Source organism: Pseudoliparis swirei, chromosome 18 (genome assembly GCF_029220125.1).
Source record: "Pseudoliparis swirei isolate HS2019 ecotype Mariana Trench chromosome 18, NWPU_hadal_v1, whole genome shotgun sequence".
Taxonomy (NCBI): domain Eukaryota; kingdom Metazoa; phylum Chordata; class Actinopteri; order Perciformes; family Liparidae; genus Pseudoliparis; species Pseudoliparis swirei.
Genome location: NC_079405.1, coordinates 11,419,957 through 11,432,564, shown reverse-complemented (window position 1 = coordinate 11,432,564; position 12,608 = coordinate 11,419,957). Strand labels below are relative to the sequence as shown.

Here is a 12,608-nt window from a genome sequence, read left to right as displayed (position 1 = left end):
TATTGATATAGTATTTGCTAATAAATTCACTCACCTTTTCTACTTGATGACGTTAAAGAATTGACAACGCATAACCAAACAACAATGAGCAGATGATTTTTACAGATCATTATTAAGATGGCGATCTTAATGTGTTACACCTTGCATGTTTAAAAACTCTCAAAAGAAAGGTGAAATAAAGTACCAACCAAACGAATCAAACAGCTCGGCCGGTTTTTCCTGGACTGAATTTAAAAGACAACTAATGTTCCTTGTCCTGGTCTAATGATGATGCAAAAAAAGTGACAAATACAGGTTTGTAAAACGTTAGATTTATTGTGTCATGTTACATCTCTGGTTCTGTACATTGATAGTGCAAAAATAAATACAAATAAATATATTTTTAAAAACACATTTTTGACATAATTTTCTTCCGCTCAAAAGCCAATATTGGTATGTTCCTCTTTACTAGGGTGAGAGATTACATTATTCTGAGTTTAAAGGTCTGGTCTGAGACTTAACATCGACAAAATAAGTATCATTAAATTCAGACATTTTCCTCAACTGTTGCCATGAGTGTGAATTGGAGGGCAGTAAAATACAAAAATAATATTTAGAACAAACTGAAGTAATTGACGTTCAAAATACATTTACAGTTGTATTTACACTTAAATAAAATTCACCAATGCGAGGGTGTTTAAGACATTTAATTAATGAACAGATGTTCTCTTCTTATCTGTGAATATCAGCAGCATTTAGACACCGATGATTTTGTTCTGATTTCTCTGCTATGCCTGTCACACATGAATGTGAAGTATATTTTTGAAGACTCGTTTGAAGTTACCGTTGCAGAGCGGGTAAATAAAAGGGTTGAGAGTGGAGTTGATGTAACCTAACCATATGGTGAACATGTGAAGGTCATGGTGCACACACTCTTTGCAGAACGCCATGACCATGAAAGTTATGAAGTATGGTATCCAACACAACAAGAAAGCAGCGATTATGAAGCCCAGCTGCTTGGCAGCCTTATGCTCTTTATGGATCCTCAGGCTTTGGATGCGCTGACGTGATTGGTCAATAAATCTTTGCCACGTCTGTTTCAAAGTCACTCCATTAGATGGGTTAAATGTTTCATCTTCGACCCTTTCCTCAGTCCAGGCCGGAGCCTGACTGGGGTCGTAGTTGTTGTAGAGCACAGAAGTGTATCTCTGCACGTCTGAAACCTGACTGATGCCACAAACACCACTCACTGACTTTGGCACCGTGACGTGACATTCATTTAAAGACGCTTGAAGTTTGTTCTCATTATTCCCCTCGAGGCAAATCACGTCCTGTTGCACCGGAAACTCAACGTCTGTCTGCTTCTCCTCAGGAGACAAGGAGCACCTTTGTAACTTTTTTGTCAATCTGATTCGCTTTGTTGTCATGGCGAGCAATGACGTCTCTTGGCACTTGACACCAATTTTCCGATGAGATCTGGATGACGCCGTTTTAAATTTATCCGAATCCTCGAGAGAATACGGCTGATCTAAAGTGTTCTGGTCTAGCAAGCGTTGTTTTTTAGACAGTTTCATTGGAACTTTCAGATCCATCTTGGGTGATTTGGAATCATTTTTCTCTGGCGCTTGGGCATTTTGTCCAATCTCATTTTCCCCAAATGAGTCGGTGGGATGAATGATTCTCTCTCTGTCCCTGAGATGTTGCCTGACTGCCAAGTAGATGTGTGTGTAAAACCACACCATCAAAATTGAGGGTACATAGAAGTTGAAGACCGCAGTAATAACCTTAAACCACGTGATAAAGCGGAAATCGGTGTCACAATTGTTTTCCTCTTCAGGTTTAAGGTCTACATGAGTGAAAGACCTCCACCCTAAAATTGGAATAATCCACATCATTGACAGCAGCCAGGCTCCAGAAATCATCACACTGGCCTTTCCCCGTGTGCGATACTTTAGATACTTAAGTGGCTGTCGGACAGAGCGGTACCGATCCAAACACAGGATAAACAAGCTGAAAATTGAGGCTGTGCTTGCCACGTAGTCCATGATAAGCCAAAATTGGCAGACAGCCCGTCCCAGCTTCCATTCGTCCTCCAACAAATACACCAGGTTCAGAGGCATAACTGTGATGCCCACGATCAGATCGGCCACAGACAGGCTGACGATGTAGAGGTTCCCGACGGTGTGGAGGCTCTTCTCTCTCTTCACGGCGTAGAGGACGAGCAGGTTCATCATGATCGTGAGGAGAGAAATGAGTCCCAGACAGACCCCCAGCATGGCGTTGTGGAAGCGGTCGTGGAGGTTCAGCGTGTGATTGCTCCACAGCGAGTCGGCATCGAGGAGGCCACTCCAGCTGTTGTGGCTTTTATTGATAAAGCTGTTGGTGTTGAGGTTTAGAGGGTCTGAGAAAGGTGACAGACCAGATTCCATCATGGAAGGTGAGTTGGTCACCTCTAGAGCCAGTCACATCATGGACAGTGCATCTTCAACTGTCGGCCGGTGAGGGGGGTGTAATTACACAGTTTGTATGCCATAGTGCACCTTTATATTACCAAAGTAATCCTTTCAATCTTGGAAAAGGTTTGAATCCATGTGGTCTTGATCGGCAGTCCATTTGTTACGTAAATCCAAACTTTTAACGCCTGGAAGACAAAAGAAAAAACATATCAGTTCGTGACATAGTTTTTAACCACCAAATGCAGAATGATTTAAGTGCCGTTTGACACTAGAATATTTTTAACAATCATCTGCAGAAGGACAAACATGTTCTGTTCTCACCTTAAATCTGTGTATAAAAAATGCACTTTGTCAATTTTGTGACATATTTGTTCAATCATGGTCCAATATGCAACTCACACACGTGATATGGAAACTGAAAGCCTTCAATGCAAACACACACACACACACACACACACACACATACACACATGCTGAGAATAGACTCTACAGTGAAGTAGGAGACATCTTGTGTCTAGCAGTTAAAGACATGAAAACTATTTGTGTATACTGTATACATAGATTCTGGATATTTCAATGAGAAAGAAATATGTAACTCGAGTGGTGGAAGCCAGTGAGCCGTCCAGCTGGCTTTCTTTAACACAAAGCGGAGGGTGGCGATTCCCATCAATGACACCGGAGGAGACAAAGTGATTGGAGGAAAGGAAGCAATAAAAGGCTGCTGCTGTTCTGATAGAATCTTTGTCTCGTCATGTTTGAATGTACAAAGCACAGCTAGACGTCTCTTGTGAAAATATATCGATATGCTGCTGGGAAATATTGTCTCGGATGTTTGGAGTATTGATTTTTTAAAGAGAAGGATGATAGACATCCCGTTGCCATGGAGGCAGGTTGCCATTTCTGAACATGTGAGAAATCTGTGAATTGAAATATGCATTCAGCCTTTTCTTTTTTCCCCTCTTTATTATATTCCTGTGTGTTATTTTGCTAATAATACCATTCACATTTGTATTGACTCATTCCTCACAAGTCAAAAACAACAACTACTGTCTGGGTATGCAGTAAAAGCCTCCCCACTATGAGTGCATAACAAGATAAGAACTTTAAGAATATGGTTGTGAGGTTTTCAGCTTGTGATCAACAAGAAAATATTAATATCTAAATCTTAATAATTCAAGAGAGGGAGGAATGACACTCGTGTAGATTATTGATTATGTAGAAATCCTGGAGAAGCATCAGTTTCATTCTAATGAATCTATTTCCTCCCTATTTATCCAGCAGATGTGACTATGGTTTTTGTCTGTAACTCTGTATTTCAATGCTTACTCAGGAGGAAGAATTACACCACGCTCACAAGTGTTCATTGCTTCATCGAGGAAAAAACACTGCATCCGCAGAAAATGACTCATGCCAACTGGTTTGGATACATACATGAATATTATTTATATTGAATGGGGCAAAATTGGAAAAATAAAGATACCCTGTTCTCATCAGCCAATGTGTTTATATGGTGTTGCCTCCACTAATCCAATAAATAAGGCGAAATGACTGAAGGTATTGGAAGCATTTAATAAACTATGGCACTATCCTGTGTATGATGTATGGAGGAAGGTACTTTTCTGGAAACACTGACAGGAGCATATTCCAACAGTCAGAGCTTCAAATGGGTGATGAAGTCGTTTTTATGCCACACATAAACACAGAATATTGTGAATCAATGCTTAATATTTTGAGCCTCGAATAACAAACTTTAATTGAAGCCACTAAATGACAGGCTCTCAGATGATTTATCTTTCACATTCGTGTCCATAAATCTTTTTATGCTTTAATCTGAGCTCAAATGTGTGACTACACATTTTATCTCTCTCGCCGTGTTCATATATTCTCTCTGTTTATACAATAACTGCCACTGTATCACAAATATTTAGGAATCGCAAGTTAGCCTACTCACCGAATTCTGAAAGAATAACAAGATCCAAAGGCACGAATGTGGGGGGGGGGGGGAACACCCACGGAGCCGTTGCGTGTTTCCTGCATTTGGGCAGCAGAGAAGGAACAGGATATTTGCCCAACGCTAATAGTTGAATACGATTATCTGTAATGACCACTGTTTGTCTGATTTCATTACAATAGAGCGGGAACACATTCATCTTTTGGCCTGGTGAGACCTGATGGAGCCTATTCTTCGCGATAAATAATGGCTGTCGGGTTAAATGCGAGGCGCTGCGCAGAGGACACCTGTTGACGCGCTGCACGCAAACTTTTAGGATCTCAGCGCGCAACCGACAAACACATGCTTATTGTTTTGCAAAAGTCGGATGATGGCATTGCCATTGTCGGCTCTCTTACGTTACAGTCAAGTTAATGCAATGGTGGCGATAGTTTCTTGACTTACCAATGAATGACGTAGGCCTACGTCCGTTTAATTCAAGCGTGTATTCCAGCTGATAATCAGAAAACGCGTAAAGGAAAGAGATAACGTCTTCATCTCCCTCCCTCTCTCTCTCTCTTTCGCTCTCTCTCTCTCTCTCTCTCGCTCTCTCCCTCTCCCCCTCTCTCTCTCTAGACTTTGGAGTTTGCGTGACATCCCGGCTGAACCATTGCAGCAGTAAGTAAACTGATGGAGTTGCGCGTTATGATTGGTGTATGAGTCACCACTGTTGCACACGCAGACCGGGAGCAGAGGCGTGTATAACTTACTCCATGTCATAAACGCAGCGTTATCTCGACTTACAGTAAAAGTCTTTTGAAACAGTGTGGTGAAACACCATCATTCAATGGTTTCACTTTTATTTACAGCAGACTGAGCAGAGCCATCTTATGGAAAGCTGAGGGGAGCTGTATTGGGGTGACTGAGGACAGCAGTATCTGCATGGCAACATCATGAATTCCTCCAACCACAACACTCAAGCTGGAAGGATGAAACACGGGCACTTAGTCTCATCAAGTTCACTCAGCAAGCCTGATATTAGAATATAAAGCCAATTTGGGTTGGTTTCTTTTGCATATTATTCCACTTGGAGTTGGTACCTATAAAGCCAATCTCTCCAGCTATATGGCTTAACAGCAATCATCAGGGCAGCCTGTCCACCCACGCCAGGAGTGTCTCACTGTCTCCAGAATGTGGATTTACGTACATAAGGATGACTGATTTATCGTGGGTGCATTCCATCACCTTTTTAGAACTTCATTCACAGCTCAGCTTTGGGGGAAAAGAAGAGTTTTTGTGAGGTTTGAATTTGATTGCTTTCCTTGCGAAAGGATCAGAGGAAGCAATCTACAACACAATTAAAATGCACATTTAATGTTAAACTAGTACAGAGAAAGTGAACGTTTGGATAGAGGAAGTGTTGTACTGATTCTGTGAAAATTAGTCCAGGATTTATCTCGGGCTTCTCTGGGTTTTGATCCATTGTGAAACGGCTACTTGGCAAAAGGGAAGGTTGATTTTTATGTCCTGATAAAAGCATGCAACTGTGGGGTAAAGTTAATGAGGTCAGAAAGCTCCAGTAGTTTCTTTTTATTGCAAGTACATACTTTTGAAATGGTGCCAAGAAATACACATTTACAGATTTCTAAAAGGTGAGTCTGATAGTGTTACGAAGAGTTACAGAGTCGGTTTGACAAGAACAACAACAGAGAAACCTGAGGGAGTCTTTTCTGGATTTTAAGCCACGCTGACTAAAGTTAATATATATTTATATCTAGACAAAGCTCCACTCCTTTGCAGAGCATGAGGTTCATATTTCTAATTTCATCGCCAATAGCAGTGTTTGAATAACCGTGAGTACAAATACCTTATTATATTTGTTGTATATACTGTATTTTCTCTGTTTTTATATATTGTTGTATACTAAATATAGTATCTTAATATTTTTATTTAAAATACAGGAGTGTAACATGCATTGCACTGCAATGAAAAATAAAAACCATGAAACCAAATAACGCAGAGCAGGACTCGAGCAACTGTGGTTTGTCATAATTATGTCTTAGCCGATTAGCCTTCATTATCTTGAGATAACAAATTACTTTTTTTGCTAAGCTTTGCCTGTTAGGGCCAAATATGTAAAAACTCTAGAATACACATTTGAAAACCATATTTATATGCAAGGTATGAAAATAGTGTGTGATATTGTGTCATTCAATATTTTAAACATTAAATAAAAGGAGACTATTCGAGCACACTGAGCATCATATATGAAGATACATTAATTTTTAAAAGAGTATATATGATCAATGATAATCAAAATATTCATATGATTGATCCAGGTCAAATGTGGCAGAATCCTAATATGCCAGTGACAACACAACTTGGGTTTAATGATATTCAAATTGTGTTATGTTTCTGTAAGTAAAGTGAGAATTGATGCTCAAAAACTTACTCAGTATTGTCGTTTAATAGTATTTTATTTAATTATGTTTCTTTATGCCTCCCAATTGAAAAAAACTGTTTCCATCAACTTTAATTAAATTGTGCCATCTGTTATTGTTAAGTGAGTTGAACATTGAGCAACATGTAGTTTTCAAATGAACTTGATATTTGTTTTGTTTAATCATCTATATATTTTGTGACGACAACTGATCTTGTTACATTGGCTGAAGAAGACTATGAGATGAATTTAAAAGCGCCAACATGAGTAAGTGAACATTGACCCTCACACTTTACGCCCCCGGTCAGATTCAGCAACGCAGGCTGCTGTGATCTCATTTTAAGATGGTCTCCAGTTTTTATTCAAGTCACAATTGTTATGTATTTTCAGCCAGAGAGCAAGCAAATCTAATAACATTGACAGAGGGAAGTTTATCCTTGACTGAAGTAAAAGTAGCAATACTACACTGAAAAATATTGTTATCCATTCAAACTGTGCTGTGAAGGCAACATACCACCAGCACATCAGCAGCTGCTGTGAATCTGCCGGCAGACCGGACCTGCAGGCTCTGGGTCACAAAACAGGAAGTGTGGGAGGTGGTTGATGCATTGATTACGTAAAATGAAAACGCAAACCTTGAATGACAGAAAAACACAGTTGACAGATGTCTGGTGACGACAGGGTGCAACAGGAACAAGTTTGCAGGTATGTTTTATCTGCACAAGACTTGTAACAATTAATTATATGTATCAGTCAGTGTTAGATGCACATAATAAATATTTTGGGATTACTGGGGCGAAAACATTGATAAAGTCTTACCATTCTCCCCTACATGAAAAGCTGCAGGTGAAGAGGTGATGAAAAGAAATAATGAAAGAAACAAACAAACAAACAAAGGAAGGAAGGAAAGACAGAGGAGATAAAAAGGTTGAAGAAAGGCAGGTGTGTGTGAGTGTGTGTATGTGTGTGTGTGTGTGTGGGGTGCGTGTGTGTGTGACAAGGATGAAACAATAGAGGTAATGGTAACCTCATTTAAAAAATGTGTCAAGAAATGAACAGTATAGGATGATATAACTTTTATGGATATTGTACTCCTACATCTCTTTAGAAAATCCCCCTTTCACAAAACCCAATCAAGGTAGTCGGGTCAAGCGACAGCTTGAATGTATTCATGAAAACAGGAAGCCAGCCATTGTTTACATACAGCTGACTGCTTTCTTCTCCTCAGTATAAAGAGTAAAAATGTGTTAATTACTCTAAGGAAAAGGACAAGCAGATTATCTCAGGGACAATTGAGGCGCCAGGGATTTTTATACGGGTTGATTAATATTTATATTCTATAATTGATACAAAATTTGTGTAAAATAGTCAAATTGATCCAAACAGACAGATATGAATGTGCAGAAGTAGTAATCTGATTTATTTATTGTGTGTGCGCACACGTGTAAGTAGTAGTCGTGCACGCACAGTGCACATGAATGTGAGAATGTGTGTGTGAATGAGTGCGTCAGAGGTCTTCCTAATGTCATTAAGGTCAATCTGTATGTGAGCCCATAATAGCTCATAATGAGTGTAAGAAAAGAAACAGACAAATTACAGTGCACTTTTTGGTGGGGTCATTTTATCTTTCAAATTAAGCCAGAAGCTTCTAATGGATCATTTATGCTCCTGACTTACATAACATGCTTTAAACGTAGCAAACTCTTTTCCATAGCAACGCTTACTAAAGCAAACATGTCCGGCCTTTTTGTAGGCCAACAGGGACATCTGCTGGCCAGGTCTGCACCTGCTGAAGTATTCCATCAAAGATGCCATGTAGCAATCATCTTATGTGGGGCGATATGTTGGGGATTCACAAGCTCACAAAACAAATAAAAGCTCCCTTTTCGCTCCTATAATCAGCATAACCTTCGGTAAAGCCTTTGTAAATGCAATACCAGTCATATAATCCGCACTATTATTCATCGCAGTCGCCTTTAGATCAGTGGTAAATGATAAGAGGAGAAAATCTCTGGCTAATCTCCCGTCGCTTACTTTGTTGACTTTATAACCCTTTGGAAACAAACCCATCACATGTCGGCTCTTAAAGGTGAGCAGAAAGGTGAACCTTAATAACAGTAGTTTAGTAGACTCCTTCACTTCATTTCAGAATATGTACAGCAGAAGGTGGAGTTGACCTTCATTTCTTCTATCCTCCTGTTCCCATCCTTAACTCCTCCTCCTTTGTTCTTCCCTCCAGGCCTCTCCTCTTCTCCTCTTGCCAATTTCAACACCTCCTCACTTACTTAGTGACGAGCTGCAACAGCGACGCTGCTGGTATTATGTGGACCTTGTGAGTCTCTATGTGTGTCATCATGGTACAGCGTGGTCCTGGAGACACCTACTGGAGTGGGAACGACCACAGAGGCGGGTCTGAGTACTTGGCCAGATGTTTAAATGTCTGTGGACAAATGTTGTGACCTCAATAGTGTCACAACTGTGCAAGATGCCCGTTTAAAAAAACTTTACAGGTGTGTCGTTGCGATTAAAACAAAAGCTGATATGGTCCGAGCAAGGGCGCCGGAAGTAGAGGGTGTAGGAAGTAGGGAAGGGGCCAGTGGCTCTCTCAATCCACGCCTCTGTTCGTCTCTAGCATGAAGGCTGGTGTGATCTCATCACAGGATGGTCTCTAGATTCATTAAAATTACAGTGTTATGTTTTTTTAGCCAGTGTGCAACCAAACCTATAATAACATTGACATAACAGACTGAGGCAGTGATAGAGGAAGTGTTCAGCTCGTTTACTTTCTAAGACCACACTGTGAAAAATACTACTTTGTATTTTCTTTTCTCTCATACATACAGGCTTCAAGTTACGAATATTTTCATTTCTGTTTAAACTGCAGATTGTTTTGTCCATTATTTGTTTGGTTTGTTACACTGAGCCCAATGTGATATCTTCAAATTGCTTGTCTCATCAAATTCTCCAATTCTTCAAACGGTTCTGTTTACTGTAAAAAATAAGAAAAAAAGAAAGAATTATATTTGTGAAGCTAAAGAGAAAGTTTGGCATTGTTGCATGAACGATTACTTGAGTTCTCAGTACATAGTTGCAGATTTGTATTCTGTTTTATAATACTTTGGGTTCAATCTAGGCATTATGTTGTACGAGATGTGTGGGAATAAGTCATTCTAGCTGTAGTGGAGTAAAAGTGAATATTAAATAGTTCCCTCTGACCTTTACTGTACGAGTATTTTTTGAAATTTCCCCACTGTGGGACAAATAAAGGAATATCATATCATATCGTATCATATCATATATAGTGGCATGAAATGGAAATTCTGTGCTTGACATAACAAAGGTTTTTGACTTCTCTATGCAACTAAAAATACATTTGTGTGAACTGTGTTTTAGGAGTATGTGTGTGAATTATAGGGATGGGTGACATATCGAATACATATCCACTTCATTCAAATATTATGCAGTATTTAAAGTATATACTTGGTGGGGAGCTTGCTTTCCAAACAGAGGAATTGCAAAGGAATCATCTGCACTTCTGAATTGTCCTTGAGCAACACACATAATCCTCAGCAGCGCCAGTGGTTGGGATTTACGGCTGTGTAGCTGTGCAGCATGAACCAAATCTCTTTAAAAAGAGAACTGCATTAACATATAATTCCCGGACTTAGTCATGTTATAATGATGACACATTTATCTTCAGCATAAAAACCCACTTCGGGAACATAAAAAGAAATGTGAGTATTTTAAAGCGGAAAACTATGTTTCATCACATCATTTGAATATTTCCGTAATTAAAATGTGCAGGATGAATGAACCAACTTTTAAATGAAAAATGCGAACAAAACATATTCCTTGACACATTGTGTCAGTCAGACAATTTGAATAGAGTCATCAAACCGCTATCCAGTTGACTTGATTTCAACATTTTGTCTGCATGTCAGCATTTTTCAAGCTGTGCTGGATCTGATAAGTGCTTTTGACAAGCTGCATATCGGAGTCCTCTTCAGCTGCAGTCTTTTTGCCGTTGTTGAGAGGCCCAATTCATACGCCCTCTACGCCATCTTCACTTTCCTTTTTATAAACCTCTCATCAACCTCCCCCTCTCTCTTTCTCTCGCTCCTTCTTCCTCTCGCTCACCCCATCTCTCCCTAAAATCCCAATTCTCTCCCCTCTTCCACTTAATTTTCTTCAATTTACTCCGCTTCCCCCACCTCCTCTGCTCACGCTGCCTTCCTCAATTCCTCAGTCTCTTGGACATTTTGCAGTCACATAGTCATGCATGTGAGGTGAAGGATTTATGTAATCTGCTCTTCTCACACAGTCTCTCGTCTCTTTTCATATTCTGCCTGTCTTGCTCTCCATGTCTGTCTTTGTTTTTAGAGTGGTGCTAATTTGACAATAAAGTGGAGGCCACAGAAGTCAAATTCCCCTTTTGTTATTATGTAGAAGAATCCTGATTGTGCTGTATTGCTGTTTGTCACAGTCATCAAGTGTATATTATTATTATTATTCAAAACTAGATATTAGTACATTAAGAAGAACACGACAATCTCATTTCCTGTTATGATTGTTTAAGAAATTCCGCTAAAATACATTTTTACATTTGAAAAATGTCTAGATATTATGAAAAAACCCAAACAAATGCAAAAGCGTTTTCCGTTCTGAGTAAGCAGAAATAGTGAGGCGTTAGCATTCTGGATAATTCCAACCCAGAGAAGCCGGCAATGTGGAGGGTGGCAATATTCAGTCAAAGCCGCTTGATAGATAGCAGAGAGGCTCATCATGCAAATCTATCCATATTGAAATTAAATGTATATTCCTCCAGTAATACCTTAGGAAAACTTGGTCTGAATGACAACTGGTTGGGGACTTAAACTATTTCAGCACATGAGCTACCAAATAAATAATAATTTATATATTTTAGATAGTGTGGATGTGATATTCTGAATTGTGAGTACATAAATAATATCTTTAAGCCCCCCCCCCCCCCCCCACACACACACACACACACACTGCTACTTCAAACTGTCGATGCTACCACAGAGCCCACAGTGTCACTAACTCCATCAGAAAATATTATCACATTTTTGGAAACAGCAAATTCAGGTGGAAGAGGACAGCAAGGTCTATAATATGCATTTTAAGGATATATCCAGGATCTCATAGAGATTCTGCAGCAGAAACGGAGAATCATACCATTTAGCAACGTATATGTTCCTCCAACCCTGGATACAAAGTATCACTATTACATGTGCACCAGGCGCAATGTTTAACCATGACTGAATTCCACAAAACCAGCTTGAAAATAAAGTAAATCTGAAATGATTGCATGAGTCTGTGGAGCCAGTGGTTCAGTTGTCAGACCGAAGACTTTGGCCCATGCTACACATTGATGGGCCAGTCTGCATTCAAGGAGCAGAAATGAGCAAAGTGTCAGTTCCTTCTGTTATTAATGATTAACGTGAAGTCAAACTGGAGGTCCCGTGCTCGCTAAAAAATGAGAATCTGAATCCGATAGATACGGTTAACAATATTTAATGGCAAGAAGTCTAAGCAGTAAATTGAAGCTACGATCGTAGGGCCGACCGGAATATTACGCCACAGACTAACAGCAAAGTAGCTGATAGGGAACTGTCTTGTAACCTTCCGACCGTCTAGAGAACGAACTCACCCTTTCCACCCGTATTTATTAGTAACGGCATTCACACCTCTCAATCCTAAGAGTTAGTTCCATTGGTCAGTTCAGCATGCTACACTCTCGTTGGCTTACGGCCAGGTCGTAAACAGGTAATGCAACGGGTCA

At 39.7% G+C, this 12,608-nt stretch overlaps 1 protein-coding gene across 1 annotated transcript; it reads right to left on the bottom strand.

Annotated features, from left to right (window-relative positions):
* Positions 1-291: 291 nt before the first annotated feature.
* hrh1 (histamine receptor H1) lies at positions 292-12,608 on the bottom strand. The gene is made up of 2 exons (XM_056437931.1): positions 12,477-12,608; positions 292-2,620 (listed from the first exon to the last, which is right to left on the bottom strand). The coding sequence occupies exon 2, from the start codon at positions 2,409-2,411 to the stop codon at positions 777-779; it is 1,635 nt and encodes a 544-aa protein (XP_056293906.1). The 5' UTR covers positions 2,412-2,620; positions 12,477-12,608; the 3' UTR covers positions 292-776.

What these genes read in the sequence shown, in the direction of transcription:
- hrh1 (XM_056437931.1), bottom strand. Translation starts at nt 2,411, where the DNA reads ATGATGGAATCTGGTCTGTCACCTTTCTCAGACCCTCTAAACCTCAAC.